We start from the raw sequence: 25,268 nt of genomic DNA, 5'->3' as shown, positions 1-25,268 counted from the left end.
TTTTCTTTTTTTTTTTTTTTTATTTTTTTTTATTTTTTTAGGTCTTCTGCCAATGGGAAATTATAACAACTCTTTTCTGCTTTTCCCCATTTATATTAAAGCAAGATATACAAAAGACACTTTCAATTGATTGACTTATTGATAGATATATATATAAACTAATATATCATGACTAGCGACCAAATGACTGATTTACCTGCATTTTCATTGCTCTCGGCAGAAACACATACGGCCATTGCCCAGTTTTTATCGGTGAATGACCTTAAAGCTTTGAGCCAGACGAGCCGTGCGCTTCGAGAGGTTTATGCTCCATTAGCATGGTCCCGGTGCATTGCATTTGGTTCTGGGCCCGGTCCTCTTGAGACCCAGCGAGAAGCCCGAGCATATGAAGCACGTGCACGCGTGCACAACAACTATACGTGGCGAGCCGTTCCATGGGCGGCGGTTGTGGCACCACAAAAGTACGCGTCGTGGTTCCGGAGCGAGTTTATACGGCACCTGAGACTGGAGAGGGATCTAGAGACAGAGCTTGGTGCTGGATGGACACAAGTGTTGGAGGGAGTCATTGGTCAGTACCCAGAGCTGAGGACTGTAGATGTGCGACACGCAGCGCCTGTGTTGAAGAAGAGGAAAAATAGCACTGAGACAAGTGCGGTGGGAAAATTGGAGCATGATATTTACAGTTTTTCCAAGGTTGTGGACGATACTGGAGACTCATCAAGTGTTGTTGCAAACCTACTACGACTGCAACAGCTGGGCAATGTTGTGGAGATTTTTGAGCTGATTTTGTCTGGACAGGGACCCTCGGATGCGCGACAAGCTGCAGCAGCCAGTGTTGGGTTTGTGCTAGAGAATTTGACATTACTAGTGCTTGGGGCCATGCCCGTGGAATGGTTCAAGTATGTGGTGGATCAGACTAGCAATTGGCCAAACCTGCGGATTTTCAGTGCTCACGAGATTTACATTGGCTGTGAAAATGGCTGGGATGCCAAACTAGAGACACTAAATGCATTACCGTCTGCTCAATTGTCATCATACGAGCTAGTTCTGGAACAAGACAATAAGTACGAGCATGATATTGAGGAGTCTGGAGGACGTTCATTAGCACTAGAAGCAACGCGCGTGACACTTAAGCAGGCGACAAGACCAGAGTCTCTGTTTGATTCGTGTTCGTTTAAGAGCCTTGATTTACTGACTATTATAGGGGCCGACGAATATTATGCAGAGACAGAGATACAACCATTTTTGCTTCACGAATTTGTGCCGACCATTACGAGACTATCGATCGACTTGTCACTAGTCAAGTGTCAGCGCAAGAGTATAGAGTCTCTAGCAAAGTTACCTTTGCTCAAACGACTACATGTTTTGGCTGTGGTGCGACTTCAGGACGAGTCGCGAGATCAGTATTACACAGTAGCTTCATGTGTTCAGGAACTGTTGACGATGGCCAAGCCACTTAAGGACCGAGCAGCCAGAGCCCAGGGAGTACGTGATGCGTTAGAAAAGGCGCCGACTGGGTTTGTTTCTAAGCTGCTTAACTATAATGCCGGCACAGACGTGGTACAGACCGTGACAGATCTTGTTGCAAAACCAGCAACAGTGTTTGACTCTGAGGATATTGACACGCAGCTACTATTTGGGCCTGCTGCTACGCTTGAGGTGATTTTTGGCGAGGTTGTCCCACAGCTTCGCAAGACGCTTGAGTATTTATCTGTTACGCTTGTTGACGAGCACTTGATGGCCATTGCACTTCCTGGACTCGGTGCACTATTACAAGAAGCCGGGCTACAAAAGCCTGAAGACTACGCACTACGTCAAGTGAAGGTGTTTAGTCGGTTAGAGCAGCAGATTGTGAGTACGGTTGGGTCCTTGTATGATGTGGTGCCGTGGTATCCGTACCGATTCTTTAGTAACTACGATGGGAACGGACACACGACGACCAGTGTTTTATATGATGTGAAGCAGAAGCGGAATCTTGATGAGCTTACAGATGAGACGGCACCGGCGGGTTCGGGCAGTGTTGCAGAGACGGAGATTTTTGAGGACGGGTTTGCAGGGTGGCTACGCTAGGCCTAAATATATATAAATATAAAAGACTTTGAATATATATAAAACGACTTATTTTTTTTTTTTGTATAGTTTGAATGGGAAAATGAATGGTGCTATATTTTGGTTTGAGCATGTCGAATAAGAAGAAGCGAGCCGCACGGTTTGCTGTACGGTTTAAAGACGCCGCACGGACATTCTGGGGGAGGATTTTTTTTTTTTTTTTTTTTTTTAAAAGGCAGCAGTCAAAAGTTTTTAAAACCCTCACACTTACCAAACCAAACCAACTAAATTTAAACTAAATCAAACCAAACAAACAATAAACGTTCAGAAAGATTAACTACTAACATGGCAGGATCCCGATCACGGAGCTCAAATGCAGATAAAGAAGCTGGAGGAACTTCTTCGGCAACTACTTCAAAGTCCACACGCTCATCACGAAGAACCGCAGCAGCAGCAGCAGCAGCAGTAGTGGCAGACGGGTCCACCGGACATTCGCGAACAGGGACCCCAGATGTACATGACACTGGAGATACGGGAACTGGGCATAGTGGGACTACTCAAAGGGGGTCATCAAATTCTTCGTCTTCAGCATCAAACAAACCCAGCGGACTAGAAACAAATACAATTACATATAAGGCCAACGAGTTTCTGGCAGGACTATCATCGGCAGCGAACCCTGTGCGTCGGGAGTTGGCCATAGAGTTACTAGGAAAACCAACAGTAGTAGCGATTGAAACTCATGGCTTATTGAACCAGCCACTGGTTGGAACGATGCCTGTGAATGGGAACAGCAGTAATAACCATCACCACAATAATGGTACACCAGTTACGATTCCTCCAGGTATGGCCCTGACATCTTCCGGACTTATTACATCGACCGCATCTTCAGCTGGATGTGGAGCAGCTGCACTAGTGGCTGCAGCGGCCGTGGTTGCCGAGCAGCCCAACATTGCAGCAACAGCTGAGATTGAAGATTTACCTGTAGATGCGTTACGACGGTACAAGGCTGCATATAAGATTCCACAGTTAGGAGCACAGAGTTTTAACGGGTACTTGCTTAACAGTGCGGTGGGCCGCAAAACATGGTCATACCGGATCGGCAAGAGTAATAACCGAGTACCCAAGGCCACGCTGGCGCAGGCGGTTCGGCGCAATTTTGGCAACCATTCGGTAAGGGAGTCAGATGTGATTGTGGACTTTATTTACAGTGTGAAGACCCAGGAAAATGCCTTCAAGTGCCGGTTCATTTGATGAGAATGGATTCTTAGCAACGGGTATATCTTATCTCTAATGGTGTTTTTTTTTTTTTTTTTACATTGAATGTTTGAATTTGTTGTGTGTGTGTGTTTTTTTTTTATTTTATTTATTTATTTATTTATTTATATCTTTTATTATTTATTTTTTATTTTATTTTGTATGGACCAAATATATAAATAAAACAAAAAAAGTTTATTAAATTTCGTTCACCACCACCACCACTATTTTTTACCCTTCTTTTCACCCTATATCTTTATCACCAAATCTTCCCCATCTCACTCAAAATGGCCCCAAGCCCGGATTCTTCTACCCTCACCTTTTTCTTTACAGTTGTTGTCGCCTTTGTGGTGATCCGCTGGTTCATCATTGCAGAAAATGTAACAGGAGATAATCCACCACCAACAGGATCCGGGACTACTTCTGGCCCGCAATCTGACACTTCATCATCATCCCCATCATCATCTTCAGGGAACGCTGAGCCTTCCCGTCGTCGTAATTTGCGCCGAGTTACTGCAGAAGAAGCTTCTGGCAATTCATCATTATCTGCACCACCATCATCGTCTTCTTCTTCTTCTTCTTCATCATCATCTGCACCATCATCATCTGGAACTGGGTATATTCCTGCAGAATCGACTGAGCACCGTAATCGACGGCCTGTGACTGAGAGTATGATTGAGGTTGTTGCAGCCATGGCTCCTAACTTGGCACGTGAGCAGATTGAGTATGATTTACAGCAGACTGGCAATATTGAATCGACGATTGAAAAGTATTTGACTACTGGTAGTCTGCCGTTCCCTCCCAACTATAATGTTATATCATCGTCATCGTCATCTTTAAATAATAATAATAATAATAAGGGGAAGGGTAAGACTCTTGGGAAAACGTTTGAAATGAGTGATTCACAGTTGGAAAAGGAACTCACAGATCATAAAATGAAGTGGAGTACAAGCAAGGAGGAACGCCAAAAAACTCTGGCCAAGCAACGCGAACTTATGATGGCCAAGGCCCGCCGGGACTTTAAGAAGCAAGAGGGCAATTAATATTTAAAGAAAATAAGAATTAGAAATAAAAGAAGTGGAAAATATGGTAGTAAATATAGGAAATTAAAGGCCTTTTTAAAAAATATTTTTATGCAAATTTCAGTTAAAAAAAGAAAAAAAAGTCTTTAAAGAATAACTGATATGTCTAAATAAATATAAGAAATTTTTTTTTTTTTTTAAAAAAAAGAATAATAATTAATTCAATACATATATACATATTATAATAATGTTATAATATATATATATCATTGACGGATTGGCCGAGTACGTCGTAAAACCACCATATCTCCAGGCATGGAGTCTTCCAATGAAGCAGCAGGTCCTTGAGGCACATGTGATTGTCCCATTCGAGGGTTCATTGCCCCCATGTGGTGTGGTGGCACCATTCCTTGGTGAACTCCAGGTGATACTCCATGAGCTCCATAGTGGCCTGCTGAGGTAGTATTTACTGATGGGGTTGATTGTGACATGCCCACGTATACTTCTGTATCTGGGATGCTTTGGATCTTGGTAACTTGGGCAGAAATAGTTTGTCCATCAGCTTGAGCGCCGTCAAACTGACGCGCAGCTATTTCGGCAACGTTGCGGTCTAGGAAAACCACTTCAGCAGTCACAGTACCGTTACGTTGGACTTGTGTGCGACACCGTTGTACAGCACCTATAGATTGCACAACTGTCTGTAGAAATGAAAATTAAACATTAGACAAGAGGAAAAAAGGGAAAGAGGGAAAGAGGGAAAGGGGGAAAGAGATGGGGTTGGATTTGGGAAATCATAATAACAATAATAAGTTGAAATAACATACATGAACATCTTCGGTGCTTGTTCCTCCAGCAAGGTTGTTAAGAACAAGTATGGGAGGTAGACTTGCGTTTTTAATATAAAACTGGCCAGCCGAGTTTAGCTGAGATTGAGTTTTGGGCAGATTTTGAATCATTGCTGACTGAATGGGTAAAAGTTCTTCAGAATCGGAGGTAGGTTTTTGTTGTTTCGCAGATAAGGTATTGGTATTTTTACGTGTTGATTGTTGTTGATGATGTTTTTGGGTATTATTGTTAGTATTTCCATTAGTGTTTGCTAAACCTATAGATTTTTTCTTAGTCTCTGGATGTTGCTTGACTTGTTTCCCATTTTTGGGTTGTTGATTTTGATTTTGATTTTGTAATGGATGTTTTTCATTTTTACGAGATCCTAAGACTGTTGATGAAATTTTGGCAACACGAAGATCTTTAGATGCTTTTTGATTTTCAAGTTTTTGTGGTTTTTGTGCACTTTTTATTGCAAGAAATAATGCATTTCCTTCAAGTTTATGATCTTTTTGATTTTTTTGGTTGTTTAAATTAACATTTCTAGATTTAGAAAGAAAGTCTTTAAATGAAATTGTTTTGACAGGAGATGAAGAAGATGTTGATGATGATGATGATAATCTTTTGGTTCCACTTTTTTTTGATCCTGTTGGTTTTGCTATACGATCATATAGAGAATTGGCTGCAAGAGCATTTGTTGGGCTCTTTTTCTGGACTTTTTTTTTAGCAATGGTTGTATGATTATTATGATTATTTTTATTTAAGGGACGTGAGTTTGTAGTTCTAGGGGCTATGAAAAAAAAAAAAAAAGTGAGGAATTATTAGTTGACTGAACAATAATGAGTTTACGTGTTAAATATATATATATATATATATCAGAATAAAAACGCACCCATTTTTGAATTCTTTTTTTTTTTTTTTTTTTATAGAAATAAGAAATTATATATATCTAATAATAAAAGTCTTTTAGATATGTATATATTAAAGGTTGGTAAGATGTATGTCTTTTTTTTTTTTATCTTTTTAAAAAATAAATGAAGATAAATTAAATTAAAAGACCCTTCTTCTAATTTTTTTTTTTTTTTTTTTTTTTTTTTTTAGTATACAAACAAGTTTCAGGGGAATAAATTAAAAAAATTAAATTAAATTAAATTAAATCAAATCAAGAAAATTAAAAATTAAAAATTAAAATTGTTATCGTTGTTGTTTGGCTGGTGGCTCTGTAAACGAATTTCTTAAATTGTAATAACAAAATATATAAAATTGTAATATAAAATTGTAATATATAAAAGTGTAATATAAAAGTAATATATATAAATGTAACCAAAGTGTAATTACAACATGTCACGTGAGTCGGATGTTTTTTTTTTTTTTCGGTACTTTTTTTTTTTTTTTTTTTTTTTTTTTAAATATATAAAAATAAAAAAATAAAAATATAAAATGTACCGACCACAACAACAACAACAACAACAACAACAACAACAATTTTCCATTGGAGACCGTCCAATCAACGCTTAGTGGAAGGTCAGAATTAATAAGTCTTTGAACCCATTCAACCAGCCACAATGTGAAATCTGAAAAAAAAAAAAAAAAAAAAATTATAATAATATAACTTCTCTCCCCACAATTCCAAATTACAAACAGAATTGATATTTAAATATTTATATATACAATTGAATTTAAATAAATTTAAAATAAAAATCAAAACCAAAAATTTTTACTCAATTTGAAACGTATAAATCTTTAAATCAATAAGCTCAACTAGGTACCTGTGGGGGGTCACTATAATCCGTGGGTTTAACGGCCCGGGTCTCCCAGTAAGACGTGCGGCAGCAGGGTTTCTTTAGAAAAAATTGTTTTTCAACTTTAAGACTACTTGCTATCTATCTATATCTGAGCGTTTTGAAAATGGCACTTTTTATTTATATATAAATTACTTGTTGCGCCATTATATATATACAGTAAATATATATATATGGTTATATAACCTCTTTTTTTTTTTTTTTTATAGAAATATTCAAATTTCATATATATATAAATAATAAAACAATTAAATACCCCCACTCTTTTTATTTTCTTCTTGTCCAAATTGCCTTTTTTTTTTAATTTTTATTAAAAAGTCTCTTAAACTATTTATATAAATATATAAATACTCCTCAAAGATCCTTAGAAATTTTCTTTTCCTTCTTCCTTTTTTTTTTTTTTTTTTTTCTATTTCTTCTATATATATAATAATTATAACTAACTACTCTAATTATCAAAAAAAAAAAAAAAAAAAAAAAAAATGCCCTCTTACGAAGAAGTCGCTAAACACAACTCTCCTGAAAGTGTCTGGATCATTGTTCACGGCAAGGTCTACGACGTCACTGCTTTCCTTCCAGAACATCCAGGTGGACAAAAAATTATTCTCCGCTACGCTGGTAAAGATGCCACTGCAAAGTTTGACACTATCCATCCTAAAGATATCATTGATAAACTTCTCCCCAAAGAAGCATACTTAGGTCCCGTTACTGGTACACCTCCAACAACTCAAAAGTCTGGAAACAAACAAGCTGAATCTAAACAAGACGAAAATGAAGAGGATGATGAAGATGAAGATGATGACGATGACGAAGACTCTGAATATGAAGCTATCCGAAGCAAATATAATGACAACAAACCCCCACTTAACCAAATGTACAACCTTTTTGATTTTGAAAATGTTGCACGCCGTGTCATGACACGTACTGGCTGGGGATACTATTCCTCAGGTGCCGATGACGAAATCACTCTGCGCGAAAACCACCGAGCTTTCCACCGTATTTGGTTTCGCCCAAAAGTTCTTGTTGATGTGACCCATGTTGATCCCTCCACTTCTTTACTCGGCATCAAGTCTTCTTTGCCCATTTACATCACAGCCACTGCTCTGGGCCGTCTCGGCCATCCAGATGGTGAAAAGGTCTTGACTCGGGCAGCTGCTCACGAAAATGTGATTCAAATGATCCCTACACTTGCCTCCTGTTCCTTTGATGAAATTGTGGACGCACGACTCAAGCCTGATCAACCTCAATGGTTCCAACTCTATGTCAACATGGACCGTGAAATCACCAAAAAGATTGTCCAACATGCTGAGAAGCGTGGAATCAAAGGTCTCTTCATCACAGTCGATGCCCCACAACTCGGTCGCAGAGAAAAAGATATGCGTGCCAAGTACGTTGCTCAAGGAGCAAATGTTCAGGAGGAGGAAGATGAAGAAGAGGAAGAAGAAGATACCGGCTCGGAAATTACTGGTTCCGGTATTGATCGCAGTCAAGGTTATGCGCGTGCCATTTCTTCCTTTATCGATCCTGCTCTTTCTTGGAAAGATCTTGTTTGGTTCCGCAGTATTACTAAAATGCCAATTCTTATCAAGGGCGTTGGTCGTGTTGAAGATGCCATCCGTGCTGCCGAGGCTGGTATCGACGGTATTGTGATTTCCAACCATGGAGGCCGCCAGCTTGAGTTTGCTAAACCTGCCATTGAAGTTCTTGCTGAAGTCATGCCTGCGCTGCGCGCACGTGGCCTTGATAAGAACTTTGAGGTTTACATTGATGGTGGAATCCGCCGTGCTACTGATATTGTTAAGGCTGTATGTCTTGGTGCAAAGGGTGTGGGAATTGGTAGACCCTTCCTTTATGCCATGTCTTCATATGGTGAAAAGGGTGTCCGTCGGGCTATCCAGTTGCTTCGCGATGAGTTTGAAATGAATATGCGTCTGCTTGGTGTTACTTCTGTGGATCAGCTTAATGAAACTTTCCTTGACATTCGTGATTTGAGCCATCACTCTGCCATTCCATCAGATAACTTGACACAGGCCGTCTACGAGCCCATGGTTCCTCCATCCTTCAAGAGTAAGATTTAAAAAAAAAAATAAAAAAAATAAAATAAAATAATAAAAAAAGTATAGTGAATTATAGCTGATGATTAAATTTTTTTTTTAAAAAAAAAAAGTGTAAAATGATTGAAAAGAAAAAAGAGAGAGAGAGAGAGAGAGAGAGAGAGAAAAAAAAAAGAAAACCTCCCTTTTTGTTTTTTGTTTTTTTCTTCTTCTTTAACAAATGACACAGCAGGAGTTTGTCTTTTTGGCCTGCTTGTAAAACATCCTCGACGATGCACTTAGAGCCTCCGACTTGTCCACCAAAGAGTCCAGTTTCTCACCACGATCTAGGACAGATTCAATAGTCTTATGTAGCACAATCTTGGTCTCATCCAACTCCTGTTGCACCCTCATAATAGTGTCTGCATTTTGCGGGTCCTGGTACTTGGCCAGGTACGTATCCAGCTCGAGAAACTTTGTAGTCGGCGCATTTGCAGTTGTGGCACCTGCAATCACACTTGCCGGGTACTTGACCAGGTATTCTTCCAAAATCTTATTAAGCAGAGAAAATGCAACCCGGACCGGGTACTCTTTGTCGGAAATAATCACGGCTGCAACGCCTTCTGAGCGTGCATAAACATGTCCCACGTAGTCTTAAAACCATAGTTAGTCCTGCAATAGTAGTAGTACTAGGAGGTACTAGTAATAGAATCTCTTGATAGAAATAAAAATAAAAATAAAAATAAAAATAAAAATTTAAAAAAAAAAAAAAAAAAAACTTACTTTCACCTTCTTCAATGCTCTGACGTTGTCCAGGACTTGTACGAGCAGCAACTGTATTTGCAAAGAATGTCATAAATTGTGAAACGCTTGATCGCTCAAAGAACGAGAAACTGGACATTTCGCGTACAGAGGCCAGTTCTAGGGCCTCATGGGCACCTCCTTGTTGATCGATTCGCAGAATACCGATATAAAAGATCTTCATTTTATTTTATTTTTATTTTGTTTCTTATTTAGATAATATAGAGTAATAGATTGCTGGGTATACTAAATTTTTAAAAATAAAAAAATAAAAAAAAAAAAAAAGATAGAAAAATTAAAAAATTAAAAAAATTAAAAAAAAGTTGATTATCTGGCAGTACTGTAAAAGGGTTTTTATATAAATTGGTAGTGGTGGTGGTGGTGGTGGTGGTTGTTTGTTATCACATACACACAAGCAATAAAATAAGTGGTGACCGCAAGAAAGCCGCGGTAAGTTTAGCAAGAATAGGAAAAGAAGGGCTTTTATTTTTTTTATTTATTTTATTTTTATTTATTTATTTTTTGGGGGGTGATAATGGTGGTGGCGTATATACATAGCCGCAATATGCTTAAATAAATGACAAGTGTAACGTAATAAAAAAAAAATATATATATATATATATATATATAAATAATATATTAGAGAGTCACATGTAACATAACCAAAATTTTAATGCTGCGGCTCAGCTACTTCAATTAACACAGAATGACGAAAGATGATTGTTGTTGGGGAAATGTTATTTTAGGAAATCATTTTGATTGAATTTTCATATGAAATTTTCTTTAAAAGTTATAAATTTTCATTATAATAATAATAATAATAATAATAATAATAATAGCTTGGTTATTTGGTTAATTAGTCATTTTGGTTACTTGTTTGTTTTTTTATTCAGGATTCATTTTAATCATTTTTTTTTATTTTTTTTAATTCAAATTTTATGAAATTATATTAAAATGATTACAATTTAATTATAATTATGATAAATATAATTCATTTTATTAGTATTAGTATTAGTATTACCCGTTTGTTTGTTTGTATTCAAGGGTTATAGAATTATATAACATCAGATTAGTATTACCTTGTTTATTTGTTTGTTTGTTTTTATTCAAGGGTTAGATTAGTGTTTGTTTGTTTGTTTGTTTTTATTCAAGGGTTATAGAATTATATAACATCAGCATCTGCGCTATCCTTTTATTTTCTGACTATGTGACTTGCCGGTTTTCATTTGTACCTTTTTAGTACGGGTGGTTTCTGTTCTGTGCGTCTCCGGTAGCCCGGAAGATGGGCCCTGATGCCAGCTTACGAGGAACAGGGAGAACCAGTCTGTCGGTCCCAAAACCTTCCCAACCCATTTCCACTTATCTTCACGGACGCCCATGTATTTCTTAATCTCTTCCGCCAGAGATACGGCCCGCAATCACCTGCAGGCTATTTAGACTGTACGGAAGAGTCGGCATTCCTGTAACCAGGGTAGCCTATGGTTTTCAGTCTAGGTGTATACTCCCGTACACATCCTCAGGAAAAGGGGGTATTTTGGGAATCGAACCCAGTATCTTCCGCTGTCGAGCGAACGTGTTATCCTTTACACCATCCAGCCCTCTCCCCATTCAAGGGTTAGATTAGTATTACCCAAATTTTCTAAAATAGTAAAATAAATTATTGTCTAATATATATACTTTCATATTCTTATTGTTTCAAGTTATTCCTTGTGGCCCAATGGCAAGGCGTTCGCCTACGATTATTGAGTTGCACAGCGAAAGATTCCAGGTTCGACCCCTGGCAGGGAAGCTTAAAAAATTTATTTTTATTTCTTTTTTTTAAATTCAAATATTTGAAAATGACTTTTAAATCGTAATCCATTTCTTTTGATCTATGATTTACCTTTTATATTTAATAAATATACGCCAAATACTTTTGTATAAAAAAAGAAAAAAAAAGAAAAAAAAACGTTTCGAAAATTCAATTCTTCTTTTGTATATATGCATAAAATCTTAAATAGCGAGACTATATTTTTATTAATAGAAAACACCTTACAACCACGTTACACTAAACATTTCAACTTCTTTTCACAACAACCTTGACAAATTCTTCAACTCTTCCAAAAAAAAACAAAATCTAAGAAGAAAAAAAAGCATACTCCAGAGATGGACATGTCGACTCTCTTAAACAGTTTAACTGGCTTACAAGAGATTGTAAGCTTTATCTCTGCTTGGAGGGATTAAGAAATACAATTACAGCGTTGATGAAGACAAGTGGAGATAGGTTGGGAAGGTTTGGTTATTTTAACCCCCTGTTCCTCGTAAGCTGGCATCAGGACTTATTTTCGGGCTGTTGGAGATGCAATGTTGAAGCCAAAATTAAAAGTTTATTATCAAAATGAAAAAATATATAGTATGGACAAGAAGGATAGCGCAGATGCTGATGTTATATAATTCTATAACCCTTGAATAAAAACAAACAAACAAACAAACAAAAAAAAGCATAAAAAGTAATGGTCTCTGGCGGGATCGAACCGCCGATCCTCGCGTTTCACAAGGAAGTTGCTTGTTTATTAGCACGATGCCTTAACCAACTGGGCCAAGAGACCTTTGTAAGAAATGATTTCTTGAAGAAAATTGCTTGCAATCCCTATATAAAGACATTTAGTAAATGCCTATATAATACTAATAGACTTTGGCGCTTGGTTAGGGGAAAGGGCTGGATGGTGTAAAGGATAACACGTTCGCTCGACAGCGGAAGATACTGGGTTCGATTCCCAGAATACCCCCTTTTCCTGAGGATGTGTACGGGAGTATACACCTAGACTGAAAACCACAGGCTACCCTGGTTACAGGAATGCCGACTCTTCCGTACAGTCTAAATAGCCTGCAGGTGATTGCGGGCCGTATCTCTGGCGGAAGAGATTAAGAAATACATGGGCGTCCGTGAAGATAAGTGGAAATGGGTTGGGAAGGTTTTGGGACCGACAGACTGGTTCTCCCTGTTCCTCGTAAGCTGGCATCAGGGCCCATCTTCCGGGCTACCGGAGACGCACAGAACAGAAACCACCCGTACTAAAAAGGTACAAATGAAAACCGGCAAGTCACATAGTCAGACAATAAAAGGATAGCGCAGATGCTTATGTTATATAATTCTATAACCCTTGAATAAAAACAAACAAACAAACAATGGCGCTTGGTTTCTATTTGGCATCTTGGTGGCGTGCAAAAAGGTATGCGGGGGTCTGCAGTCAGATCACTGTATATTGCTTGCGTGAGACCAATTGTCGAATATGGCTTACAAATTTGGCATCATAAAATCTTGAAAGGAGAAATCCACAAGTTGGAAGTGATGCAGAACATGGCTTTAAGAAGAATTGTTGGTGCTTATCGCACGACTCCTATTGCGGTATTACAAAAGGGAGCTGTTATTATGCCATATAGTATTAGGCTAAAATTTATGGTGGCACGAAAAGCTATTCGTTTACACCTAAATATTAGCAAAACTAATCCTATTAATGGTCATTTGTTAACATTGATTGAGAAATCTCCAATTGCAAAGCTAACCACGCTTTACATGTTGGCGAAAGATGATAGAGACTATATGATTAAAAAGGATGAAAAACGAAAATGCAAGAGGGTTGAACCTCTTACACTGAAACAACAACAAAATCAGACGATTGGAATTTTGAAGAAAAAAGCAATGGAAGAGTGGCAAGAAATGTATTGGAACAGCAGTAAGGATCTGTGGTATCATAATATCACAGTGGAGTTGAAATGTACTGATAATCTTTCCAAAATGGTTACGGGAGTGATCATGAAGAAAGATAGTCGAAGGATCTTGAGTAATATTACTCAATTTCGCACAGGCCATGGCAACTTTGGCGCATGGTTTAAAAAGTTTGGAATTGAAAAGGATAGTTACAACTGCAAATGTGGAGAGCTGGAAACAGTTCATCACATTTTAGTTGAGTGTCCTTTGCTTGAAAAGGAAAGAAAAGGACTGAAACGGATATCTCCAGAGATGGACATGTCGACTCTCTTAAACAGTTTAACTGGCTTACAAGAGATTGTAAGCTTTATCTCTGCTTGGAGGGATTAAGAAATACAATTACAGCGTTGATGAAGACAAGTGGAGATAGGTTGGGAAGGTTTGGTTATTTTTAACCCCCTGTTCCTCGTAAGCTGGCATCAGGACTTATTTTCGGGATGCAATGTTGAAGCCAAAATTAAAAGTTTATTATGAAAATGAAAAGATATATAGTATGGACAAGAAGGATAGCGCAGATGCTGATGTTATATAATTCTATAACCCTTGAATAAAAACAAACAAACAAGGCGCTTGGTTTTATAGTCTCAAATAATAAATAATCTTTAAATTTGTGAGGGTAGGTCTCTGGGAACTTTTAGACACATTTTTAGTTAAGTGTACTTTGCTAGGAAAAAAAAGAAAAAAACCGAAAAGGACATTTCCATAGATGGACATGCCGACTCTCTTAAACAGTCTAATTGTCTTAAAAGAAATTGTAACCTTTTTTTTTTGCTTAAAGGTATTAAGGAATAAAATTAAAGCATTGATGATGACAAATGGTGATAAGTTGGAAAATTTTGGTTTTTGACCCCCCTGTTCCTCGTTATGCTGATCAGCATCAAACATTAATTACCATAGATTATAGTAATAATTGCTCAGTAAATCAGTTTATATTAATCAAAAAATAATGATTATAAATTAATTTAATAAAATTTACTATTTTTTTAAAAAAAACAAACAAGCAAACAGAAAAAAGCAGAAACGAACAAAAAAAACAAAAAACAAAACCAATTTTATATAAATAATGTAAATGCAAACAACACCAAAAGTGTAAGGTGGTGAACAACTGAAGTCATTCCCGAGTTAACTTGCGCAAGAGTGGTCTTCTCACTGAACACTTGAGCAATTATATCTACCGAAGTGCTGGCTGGAGCCTTTGTAGTTCCGATCACCTCACTGCCATTTGACTGTTCAACAGAGCTTTCAACTCCAGCCAAAAATGAAGACTCCAGAATTTTACCTATGGAGGTTGAAACAGCAACGGTGGGTATTATACCTGTCAAAGAGCCAGTGGTTTCTGATGATTCCATGGGGACAATAACAATGTCGCTTGGGATGCTTGCAACAGTGCTCAGCATGATCACCATCGTAATCCCCGCAGAAACTGTTGGAGACTCCACAACCTCATAGGTAGTTGCACAGGTCTCAATTATCGTCACTTCAAAGCCATTGAAATAAGTGGTGTACGTAGTTAATCCACTAGAAATGGACGTTTTGGTTGCACAAACTGTACAAACCTCTTCAGAAATAGAAATGCTTGACGAGGTGGCAGGGGTAACAGTAGACGTTACAATACTTGCTACTGTCCCCGAACTAACCACAACTGATTCAACAATAGTATATGTTGACTCGTAGGGTTGAGTTAAACTTACAACAGTAGGACCATTCAATGTAGACACACAGCTGGAAACACCGCTCACAACTGTTGTGTAGGTCTTTATGCCGGAACTATATGTGGAGGTCAAAGTAGCAAAAATGCCCGATGATGAGACAGCAGATTCGACAACCATGTATGTTGTCTCACAGGGCTCTGTGACTGTAATTACAGTACCGCCAGATGTGGTCTCCGACTCGACAACTGTAAAGGTTGTCAAGCAAGGCTCTATGACTGTAAAAACAGTATCACCAGAGTTACTGGTGTAAGTAGTTGTACAAGGTTCAGTAACAGTAACAACAGAGTCACCAGAAGTAGTGATATATGTGGTAAAACCGCTTGAAACTGTGGTATAAATCTTGGGGGTTTCAGTTTCGTACAAAGTAGAAGTCACGGTACTGGTAACTCCACTGCAAGTGACGGGTGATTCGACAACAGTATATGTGGATTCACAAGGCTCAGTAAAAGTAACAACACTGCCACCAGATGTTTTCGTAATCGTGGTAACACCTGTATAAACTGCCGTATCGGTCTTGCAAACTGTGCAAACTTCAGTCACAGTCTCCGTGGTGCCTGGAACTTCAATGGTGCCAGTATAAGTAATGAAAGTGTACCCAGAGCTTGGAAGCTTGGTGACCTCAACAGTTACTGGCACTTCCTCTGTTGTGGCGATTGTGGTAACCTGGCTATTGGCAAGAGTGGAAGTGATGATGGCAATAGTAGAAATAGTAAAAGTCTTGGTTGAGCACTTGGAGCATGGCTCAGTGATAGTGTATGTAGTTTCAGGTGCAATCACAATAGTCTCAGTGGTTGTCTCACAAGGCTCCGTAACTGTGTTAGTAACAGTACCACTAGTTGTGACAGTAGTGGTGTATCTGGTGACAGTGAAAATAACAGTGGTGGTACCAGCAGCAAAAGTAGTAGCAGTGGAAGACGTAGCTAAAGAAATGCCAGTAGAAGCAGAAGTGGCGGAGGAAATGGAAGTGATAGATGAGGTTGAAGTGGTGGACGAGGTTAAAGCAATGGACGAAGTTAAAGAAGTGGATGAGGTAGAAGTAGTTGTAGATGTAGATGTTGAAGACTCGCTGGAATGAGGATACAATGCATAAATAATATCAGCAATAAACTTCCCGTAAACAATGTAGAAGCTATCTGCAACAGCACTAAACTCAGTACTTTGCTTTTCAAAACTTGAGATGGCTTCTTGAGCAGATGTAAGAGTGGCAACTGTAGCCAATCTGACATATGACTCCACAAGAGAAGGATCGGCATAATTGCGAATCTGGCTAATCAGAGACAAGAAATCTGTGTAAGAAGATTCTTTGAACCAAGTAGAAAGACCAAAAATGAACTCATTGAAAATAATGATAGCTTCTTCAATAGAAGAAGCACGCTTGAGAACGATGCTGCCGTTAAATAAGATTGAAAATACCTTGTTAGATTCAGATTGAAGAACACTGAGGAACAAATCAATGATAGAAGCAACAAGATCAGTAAGCTGTCCAAGCTCATCAATAGAGGAAACGGCATCAAGAATAGCTTTCCTGATTGACTCAATAAAAGAGTCAAAATTGGGGACTTCACTGGGTGTAGCAGAAACGAAAGAAGTTTCTTCAATGATGAAAGAAGTTTCGGGATTTGAAAATGTGGGGGTTTCAAAACCAGAATCAGAAGCAGAGGATTGAACAGAAGAGGGTTCAAACAAAGATAAAATTGAAGAATGCTCAGAAGCAATTTCTGATGAAGACAGCTCAGATAAAGATTCAGTGGAGAATACCGTGGGTATAATGGAAGATAATTCAAGGGAAGATTTAGATGAAAATTGTGAATAAAACTCGATGGAAGATTCAGAAAAAAAATCAGAAAAAGAATCAAAGAAAGAATCAGAAAAAGGCTTGGTCGAAAATTCAGAAGACCATTCAGAAGAAGACTTGGTTGAAGATTCAGAAGATTCAGAGGAAACAACGGTAGAAGACTCGGTAGAAAACTCGGTAGAAGACTCAGTAAAAGACTCAGTAAAAGACTTTGTAAGTGATTCTAAAGAATAATCAAAATATGACTTGGTAAAAAACTCCGTTGGTGACTCGATTGAAGACTCAATTGAAGATTGGATTGAAGAATCAATTGAAGATTGGATTGAAGAATCAGTTGATAACTCCGTTGAAGACTCCGTTGAAGAATCAGAAGAAGGTTCAGAAGAAGACTTAAAAGAAGACTTGGAAGAAGACTCAGAAGAAGACTCAGAAGAAGACTCAGAAGAAGACTCAGAAGAAGACTCAGAAGAAGACTCAGAAGAAGACTCAGAAGAAGACTCAGAAGAAGACTCAGAAGAAGACTCAGAAGAAGACTCAGAAGAAGACTCAGAAGAAGACTCAGAAGAAGACTCAGAAGAAGACTCAGAAGAAGACTCAGAAGAAGACTCAGAAGAAGACTCAGAAGACTCAGAAGAAGACTCAGAAGAAGACTCAGAAGAAGACTCAGAAGAAGACTCAGAAGAAGACTCAATTAAAGATTCCTTGAAAGACTCGGTTGAAGATTCAGAAGAAAATTCAAAAGATGATTCAGAGGAAGACTCAGTTGAAGACTCGGTTGAAGGTTTTGAAGAAGATTCTGAAGAAAACTCTGTCAAAAATTCTGAAGAAGACTCTGAAGAAAATTCAGAAGACGACTCGGTTGAAGATTTGATTGAAGGTTCAGAAGAAGATTCAAAAGAAAACTCGACTGAAGACTCCGTTAAAGACTCCGTTGAAGATTTTGTAGAAAACTCTGAAGAAGTTTCAGAAGAAAACTTGGTTGAAGACTCTGAAGAAAACTCAGAAGAAAACTCAGAAGAAAACTCAGAAGAAGATTCTGAAGAAAATTTTGAAAACGGCCCAATTGAAGACACGGTAGACGATTCAGAAGAATATTCAGAGGAATACTCGGTTGAAGATTCAAAAAAAGATTCAGAGGAAGACTCGATTGAAGACTCCATTAAAGATTCTGAAGAAGATTCTGAAGAAGATTCTGAAGACAACTCGATTGAAGACTCCGTTGAAGATTTTAAAGAAGATTCTGGAGACGACTCTGAAAAAGATTCAAAAGAAGACTCTGTAGAAGATTTCAAAGACGATTCAGAAGACGACTCTGAAGAAAATTCTGAAGACGACTCCATTAAAGATTCAGAAGAAGACTCAGAAGACGACCCAGAAGAAGATGCAAAAGAAGACTCGGAGGAGGACTCCATAGGAGATTCCGTTGAAAATTCCGTAGAAGACTCTGAAGAAGATTCAAAGGAAGATCCAGAAGATAATTCAGAAGGTGGCTCAGTCGAAGACTCCGTTGACGAGTCTGAGGAAGATTTAGCGGAAGACTCGGTCGAAGACTCGGTCGAAAATTCAGAAGAATATTCAAAAGAAGATTCAAAAAAAGATTCAGAAGAAGATTCAGAAGAAGATTCAGAAGAAGATTCAGAAGAAGATTCAGAAGAAGATTCAGAAGAAGATTCAGAAGAAGATTCAGAAGAAGATTCAGAAGAAGATTCAGAAGAAGATTCAGAAGAAGATTCAGAAGAAGATTCATAAGAAGATTCAGAAGAAGATTCAGAAGAAGATTCTGAAGGAGATTCAGAAGAAGATTCTGAAGAAGACTCAGAAGAAGACTCAGAAGAAGATTCTGAAGACGATTCTGAAGAAGATTCAGAGGAAGACTCCATTAAAGGCTCTATTGAAGATTTTGAAGACAACTCTGTTGAAGACTCCGTTGACGACTCAGAAGAAGATTTAGCGGAAGACTCGGTCAAAGACTTCATTAAAGACTCTATTGAAGATTCAATCGAAGACTCTGTTGAATATTCTGAAGACAATTCTGAAGACGATTCTGAAGACGATTCAGAAGAAGATTCAGAAGAAGATTCAGAAGAAGATTCAGAAGAAGATTCAGAAGAAGATTCAGAAGAAGATTCAGAAGAAGATTCAGAAGAAGATTCAGAAGAAGATTCAGAAGAAGATTCAGAAGAAGATTCAGAAGAAGATTCAGAAGAAGATTCAGAAGAAGATTCAGAAGAAGATTCAGAAGAAGATTCAGAAGAAGATTCAGAAGAAGATTCAGAAGAAGATTCATAAGAAGATTCAGAAGAAGATTCAGAAGAAGATTCTGAAGGAGATTCAGAAGAAGATTCTGAAGAAGACTCAGAAGAAGACTCAGAAGAAGATTCTGAAGACGATTCTGAAGAAGATTCAGAGGAAGATTCAGAAGAAGATTCAGAAGAAGATTCAGAAGAAGATTCAAAAAAAGATTCTGTGGAGGACTCCGTTGAAGACTCCGTTGAAGATTCAGAGGAAGATTCTGAAGACGATTCTGAAGACGATTCTGAAGACGATTCTGAAGACGATTCTGAAGACGATTCAGAAGACGATTCTGAAGACGATTCTGAAGACGATTCTGAAGAAGATTCAGAAGAAGATTCAGAAGAAGATTCAGAAGAAGATTCAGAAGAAGATTCAGAAGTAGATTCAGAAGAAGATTCAGCAGGGCATATTTCATAATTCCCTAGATCAACACCACAATATGCAAAGGCAAAAAGTTGTACGTTAAGATAATTACTTGCTAGCCCATAGTAATCTCCTGGATTAGCTCTGAGACAGTTATAACAATGTTGACCTTTCATCAAACCATTATTGACATAATCGCAGAAATCTTCTTTATCGTTTAATTCATCAAGGTAGGCATTGATCATAGTTAATGTGGGTGTAAATAACGAAAAGTAATAATTACAGTAACCTTGACAAGTTTTTTCGTCGCCTGCAACACAATCATATTGGGGATTATCACAACTTGCAGGAAAATTAAATGAAACCTCACAGAGACCCCAAGAAAAAAAAATTCTTGATATATGATCATATCCCAAGCCGAAATCTTGGTTGTAGTAATTGACACATTGCATACAAGTTGTATAATCATCGTGGGCATTAATGAATGGGCACAAAAGTATATTGTTATCGGTGGCGACTGCTTGGATATAGTAATAATTAAGGTTTGAAGCTAAAGAGTTTAGATTGTTGCAAACATTTTGACAAGTTGTTGTATCAACGGAGAAACAAGGATTGGAAGAAGGAGTTGAGGATTCAGTAGAAGATTTAGTAGAAGACTCGGTGGGAGACTCGGTGGATGATTCAGTAGAAGATTCAGCAGGGCATATTTCATAATTGCCTAGATCAATAGCACAATATGCAAATGAAAAAATTGCGGCAGAAATATCAGCTATGGGTATCCCATAATTGTTTCCCGGGTTAGCTTTGAGACATTGGTAACAGGATTGACTATCTGGCAAATTATTATAAACAAACCCACAAAAACTGTCTTTATCGTTTGAATTGATGAGATAGTTATTCATATTAATCTCTATAGCTGAATGTAACCAAATATAATAATCACAGTAACCTTGACAAGATGTTTCATCGCCTGCAATACAAGCATTTTGGGGATTATCACAACTTATGGGAAAGTCAAATGTAACATCACAGAGACCCCAAGTAAGAAAAATATTAAGTATATATTGGGATTCCAGGCCAAAATCTTCGTAGTAGTAATTGACACATTGCATACAAGTTGTGTAATCATCGTGAGCATTAATAAATGGACACAACAAGGAGGGGTTATTGTTGGATACAAATTGATTATAATTATAAGTAAGATCGGAAGCCATAGAGTTTACATTGTTGCAAACATTTTGACAAGTTGTTGTATCAACGGAGAAACAAGGACTGGAAGATGGAGCAGAAGATTCAGAAGAAGATTCGGTCGAAGATTCGGTCGAAGACTCTGTTGAAGATTTAAAAGATTCTGAAGAAGACTCAGAAGAAGACTCAGAAGAAGATTCAGAAGAAGACTCAGAAGAAGATTCAGAAGTAGACTCAGAAGAAGACTCAGAAGAAGACTCAGAAGAAGACTCAGGTTCTGAGGTAGTGGTTGCGGAACAAAGACTGTAGAATGGGGAGTAAATTCCATCAATAGTGTGTAAATATTCAAAGACGATGGATGATGAGTAAGAGTCTAAGATCATTTCATTTGACCAAGTTGAGTAACAATTTAAAAAGCTGTCAATTTCAATTTGTTCGATGTAAAGCGACAAGAGAGTGTCTAACTCTCTTTTACGGTTTTTTTTTTTAGAATCTCTTGCCTGATTAACAGCAGTGGCAACAGCGGTGAATGCACTTGAACAACCTGACTCATCAAGGTCATTATAACAGGGAGTAGAAGCCGGAGAAGGGGGTAGGACTCTTTTATATAAATCTATTTCTGCGACTGGAGTGATTGTGGAATCCCACTGGGGATTTGTAGAGGTTTGAGCAGCACAGTTACTCAGGAGGAGCCATGTAATTAACTTGAAAGGAATCATTTACCTAAGAACAGAGAGATTAGATTGAATATAAAATCTTACTTATTTCAATGTTTAACTTACTTCTGAAACTTTCCACAGTAATTTTTTTTCAAAAAGTGAATAAGATAAAAAAATGAAATGAAAATAGAAATAAAACAGAAATAAAACAATAATAAAAAATGTAAAAAAAATTCAATTAACAAAAAACAGACAAGTTTGGTTTAATAAAAAAAATTGGCAATTTTTTTTACAAAAAGAGGGGAGGCGATTTCACGTTTTATATATATAAACAATTCAAAATTTTACAGGCAGATAAGATTCGGGGGACAACAACAAAAACATTTTTTTTTTATTTTTTTATTTATATCCTTTACTAGTAATTACTAGTAATGGTACTAAACAGGTGGCCATGGATGAACAAAAAGGTTTTGTTAGCCGCATGGCTAGCAGACATTTGTGAGTACATCTATATGTACCAAGTCATTTGTTGAATATGGCGAAAAGTCTCGGATGGAACTTATTGAGAGAGTCTTGAAAGTTAAAAACTGACGAGTTTAAATTTCCATTTTTATTTCTTGCAAAAAAAATAAAATAAAATAAAATAAAAGAAAAATTCCAAAGGTTGATGCTTTTTTTTTTTTTAATGTTTGTTTTTAAGTAAAGACCTTATTATTTCTATTATTTATTATCATAATAATTATCAGGTCCTCGAGGTAAGAGTTTAAATACATTGAATATCCGAAAAAGGAAATATGCAGAATAATTTATTTATTAAATATTTAAAAGTATTATTTATTGTTTCTCGACTTAAAAAGGCTAAAAAGAAAGTTGCACAAATAAAAAATAAAAATACCTAAACCTTCTCATTTAAACAGTTGACTAGTAAGCACTAAACATAACAGTTCAGAAAAAATTGACTAGAAAAGGAAAAAAAGGCACCACCTTTGATTCAAAACTTTTTATTGTAACAACAACTTCTTTTTAAGATTGTATATCTCAATAAATTAGGTGCATTCTCAGCTATTAAATGTTAAGAAGTAGTATGCCTTCACTGAAATGTTTCGCTATAGCTTGGTGTTATGAGTGTACCAGTTCTACTGCTGAGAAATGTAGTGCGGTGCCGCCTGTGCTCTAGTGTTACCCGTTGTAGCACCGGTACCCTGACCCAACAGTGTATGTTGGGGTTAGGGTTAGGGTTCCGGTATATACCTAGCAGACACTGAATCTCTGTCTATGGTAATAAGATACGTGTTATCTTATATCTGCTCTTGTCTCTTTCTTTTTCCCTTAATCATTTAACTAACTTTGACTTAACTTAGGTTAACTATATTGTACTGCCCAACTGGTACTGTAAGCTTGAGAAAAGACCGGATCTTTAAACTTAGCAGCTCTGACTGGCCGTACTGGACTTCTTGATTCCTTTTTTTAGTCTCTACCGTGACCCTTTACCTATTATCATTCTTCTATATCTATAACTATAACTATAATATATATTTATCCCTACCCTCTAAATCTATTAACACTAAATACTTTAAGTTATTAATTATGACGATGTCTCGTTAGTTTGCATAGAATATGCTTACTACTTTGGTTTAAAGCTTGAAGCCCGCAGGGTTATTTAAATTTATAAGCAATCTTCTATGAGGAGCTTTCTTCATCACGGCTAGAACTAGCAGCACACAAATCAAGTGATAGAATTGCGGATATTTCGTTAGAATTCAAGTGAGGGTAAATTTTACTCCAAGCGTCGGTTTGAATAGAAAAATACTTTGAAATTCAGTGAAATCAACATAAATTTATGTACTTTTATAAAAGTAAGTTGCAATAATATCCTCAAAAGCAGAAATAGATGAAGAGTAGCTGGAGGAGTGGATCTAAGCTATGGGAGATCTTTTGATTAAAGGGATACTTGCAGGAATTCACATGGTAGTAAGTTGAAAATTGGTTTGAACATAGGAATATTTAGGAACACAGTGAAGTAACCCTGCTAAAATGGTTGTATCAGTTTAGAAATATGTGAATGTACTTGTAGATTAAGATAAAGATAAAGATAAAGAAGATGAAGATGAAGATGAGGTTATCCTCTGGTAAAAGATATAAGCAGCTGGATTGATTTATATATATATCTATATATGAGTTTATTTTAAACTACAGTTAAATCCCCAGTGAAAGAATTTAAATGTCATCATAATTTATAGATGGAAAAAAATTAATTAATTAATTAATTAACTCAAGAATAAATTTAACTCTAGTTAAGTTAACAAGTTGATGATGGCTTTAAAATCAGTCTAAGGCCAAATGTTTGTTCAACAAAAACTCATGTGGCTAATCAAAGTTAATATTAGCCACATCAACTTACTATTATATAGCCAATGTAGCCAATGTAGCCAATAATATTTATTATTATTTAATTATAATAATATTGCGGGGACTGTTAAAATTTCAATATCGTGCATAAATATTTCCCTTTTTGTCGAAAAGCCAATTATATCCCTTAAACTGAAATTTTCAAGCAAAAATAAGATTATTAGTGCTGCCTAAATCGTGTTTTTTTAGAAATTTTCAAAAAAAATATCACTATGAGAAATTTAAGTTTTCCCTAAGATTTATTTTACTAGAGCCTGTGAGTATATTCTGCTGATCGAATTCCAGAGGGTTTTGAAGGTTGGCACTCATTTGATTTATTGATTTATATAAATCAATAAGACAATATATTGTCTTATTTGTTACAATGGTATTAAAGTTTGTAACAAATCCTGTAATAAGAAATATACTTAGTAACCAAAGTTATTTATTCACTGCTTTATTCCAATCTCTCAAACATATAATAAAAAAATCATTCACTATAAATTTTAATCAGAATATGAATCTATCTTGATTTCATTAATTCAAAGTCAGTGTTGGACTAAAAGATTTGAAGAAATTTTTGGAAGTGAAACAAACTGATTCTGAAAAAGATAACTGGAATCTTCTTCAGTGCATTCCATCTCTGAACACTCACTGTTTATCAATGTTACAAACAGGAATTTACATTTATCAAGTTAAATATATATATATGATCTTGTAAATTTATTTATTTTTTTTTGAAAATCCTTCGAATATTCTGCAACTAATTTGGAAAAAAATACACTCAAAATCACATAACGTAAGAATACTTAAAATAAATTAATTCACCAAATAATTAATAAAGCCTTCGTTTCTATCCATATCAAAGCTGAATTCAAACCATTTCAAAAACAAACAACTAAGAAAATAGATAGCAATGTGATATTTTCGGCTTTTTCCACAATTTATGCCATATATGGAATATATGAAAAAAAATATATAATATACAACTTGTTTTAATGCAATTCAAGAAAATGCTGTGATTATCTTTTTAGTGAACATTTCTGTCCAAATCCCTCCAAGCCAAATCTTTTATGAAAATACATTATGAAGTTTTCATTATAAATCTTTAGATAAGTACATAAGATGCTGGGTCACGAATTATCAAAAAGGTTTTAGTATTGTTTATTAAAACACATATCAAATGAAATCACTATTCTTAATAACAACCAACCGTAGATTGTGACTCTAGTTTAAAGTGAAATTTATGTTATAATAAAAATAAATGTACTGAAATATTGCTGACTAGGGATCCAGGCAGTGAATAGGCAACTAGTGTATATTGCTTTTGA

General features: G+C 36.5%; 8 protein-coding genes across 8 annotated transcripts; 5 read left to right on the top strand and 3 right to left on the bottom strand.

The window, feature by feature from the left end:
* Positions 1-168: 168 nt before the first annotated feature.
* On the top strand, positions 169-2,070 carry SAPINGB_P005333 (uncharacterized protein; the record flags this gene model as incomplete). The annotated part of the gene is made up of 1 exon (XM_032000047.1): positions 169-2,070. One exon carries the CDS (start codon positions 169-171, stop codon positions 2,068-2,070), a length of 1,902 nt encoding a protein of 633 aa, XP_031855938.1.
* A 324-nt stretch (positions 2,071-2,394) lies between these two features.
* SAPINGB_P005332 (uncharacterized protein) lies at positions 2,395-3,300 on the top strand (the record flags this gene model as incomplete). The annotated part of the gene is made up of 1 exon (XM_032000046.1): positions 2,395-3,300. One exon carries the CDS (start codon positions 2,395-2,397, stop codon positions 3,298-3,300), a length of 906 nt encoding a protein of 301 aa, XP_031855937.1.
* A 290-nt stretch (positions 3,301-3,590) lies between these two features.
* SAPINGB_P005331 (uncharacterized protein) lies at positions 3,591-4,346 on the top strand (the record flags this gene model as incomplete). Its single annotated transcript, XM_032000045.1, has 1 exon — positions 3,591-4,346. One exon carries the CDS (start codon positions 3,591-3,593, stop codon positions 4,344-4,346), a length of 756 nt encoding a protein of 251 aa, XP_031855936.1.
* A 245-nt stretch (positions 4,347-4,591) lies between these two features.
* Positions 4,592-5,281, bottom strand: SAPINGB_P005330 (uncharacterized protein; the record flags this gene model as incomplete). The annotated part of the gene is made up of 2 exons (XM_032000044.1): positions 4,592-5,023; positions 5,150-5,281. The coding sequence occupies 2 exons, from the start codon at positions 5,279-5,281 to the stop codon at positions 4,592-4,594; spliced, it is 564 nt and encodes a 187-aa protein (XP_031855935.1).
* A 2,153-nt stretch (positions 5,282-7,434) lies between these two features.
* SAPINGB_P005329 (uncharacterized protein) lies at positions 7,435-9,030 on the top strand (the record flags this gene model as incomplete). Its single annotated transcript, XM_032000043.1, has 1 exon — positions 7,435-9,030. The coding sequence occupies one exon, from the start codon at positions 7,435-7,437 to the stop codon at positions 9,028-9,030; it is 1,596 nt and encodes a 531-aa protein (XP_031855934.1).
* A 189-nt stretch (positions 9,031-9,219) lies between these two features.
* On the bottom strand, positions 9,220-9,970 carry SAPINGB_P005328 (uncharacterized protein; the record flags this gene model as incomplete). The annotated part of the gene is made up of 2 exons (XM_032000042.1): positions 9,220-9,638; positions 9,769-9,970. 2 exons carry the CDS (start codon positions 9,968-9,970, stop codon positions 9,220-9,222), a joined length of 621 nt encoding a protein of 206 aa, XP_031855933.1.
* Positions 9,971-13,126: 3,156 nt separating this feature from the next.
* Positions 13,127-13,867, top strand: SAPINGB_P005327 (uncharacterized protein; the record flags this gene model as incomplete). The annotated part of the gene is made up of 1 exon (XM_032000041.1): positions 13,127-13,867. One exon carries the CDS (start codon positions 13,127-13,129, stop codon positions 13,865-13,867), a length of 741 nt encoding a protein of 246 aa, XP_031855932.1.
* Positions 13,868-14,589: 722 nt separating this feature from the next.
* SAPINGB_P005326 (uncharacterized protein) lies at positions 14,590-21,273 on the bottom strand (the record flags this gene model as incomplete). The annotated part of the gene is made up of 1 exon (XM_032000040.1): positions 14,590-21,273. One exon carries the CDS (start codon positions 21,271-21,273, stop codon positions 14,590-14,592), a length of 6,684 nt encoding a protein of 2,227 aa, XP_031855931.1.
* Between the last annotated feature and the right edge of the window lie 3,995 nt (positions 21,274-25,268).

Source organism: Magnusiomyces paraingens (assembly GCF_902498895.1).
Source record: "Magnusiomyces paraingens strain CBS 517.90 genome assembly, contig: contig4, whole genome shotgun sequence".
Lineage (NCBI taxonomy): Eukaryota > Fungi > Ascomycota > Dipodascomycetes > Dipodascales > Dipodascaceae > Magnusiomyces > Magnusiomyces paraingens.
Note: the sequence above shows the minus strand (reverse complement) of the source record. Positions and strands in the feature narration are given on the sequence as shown.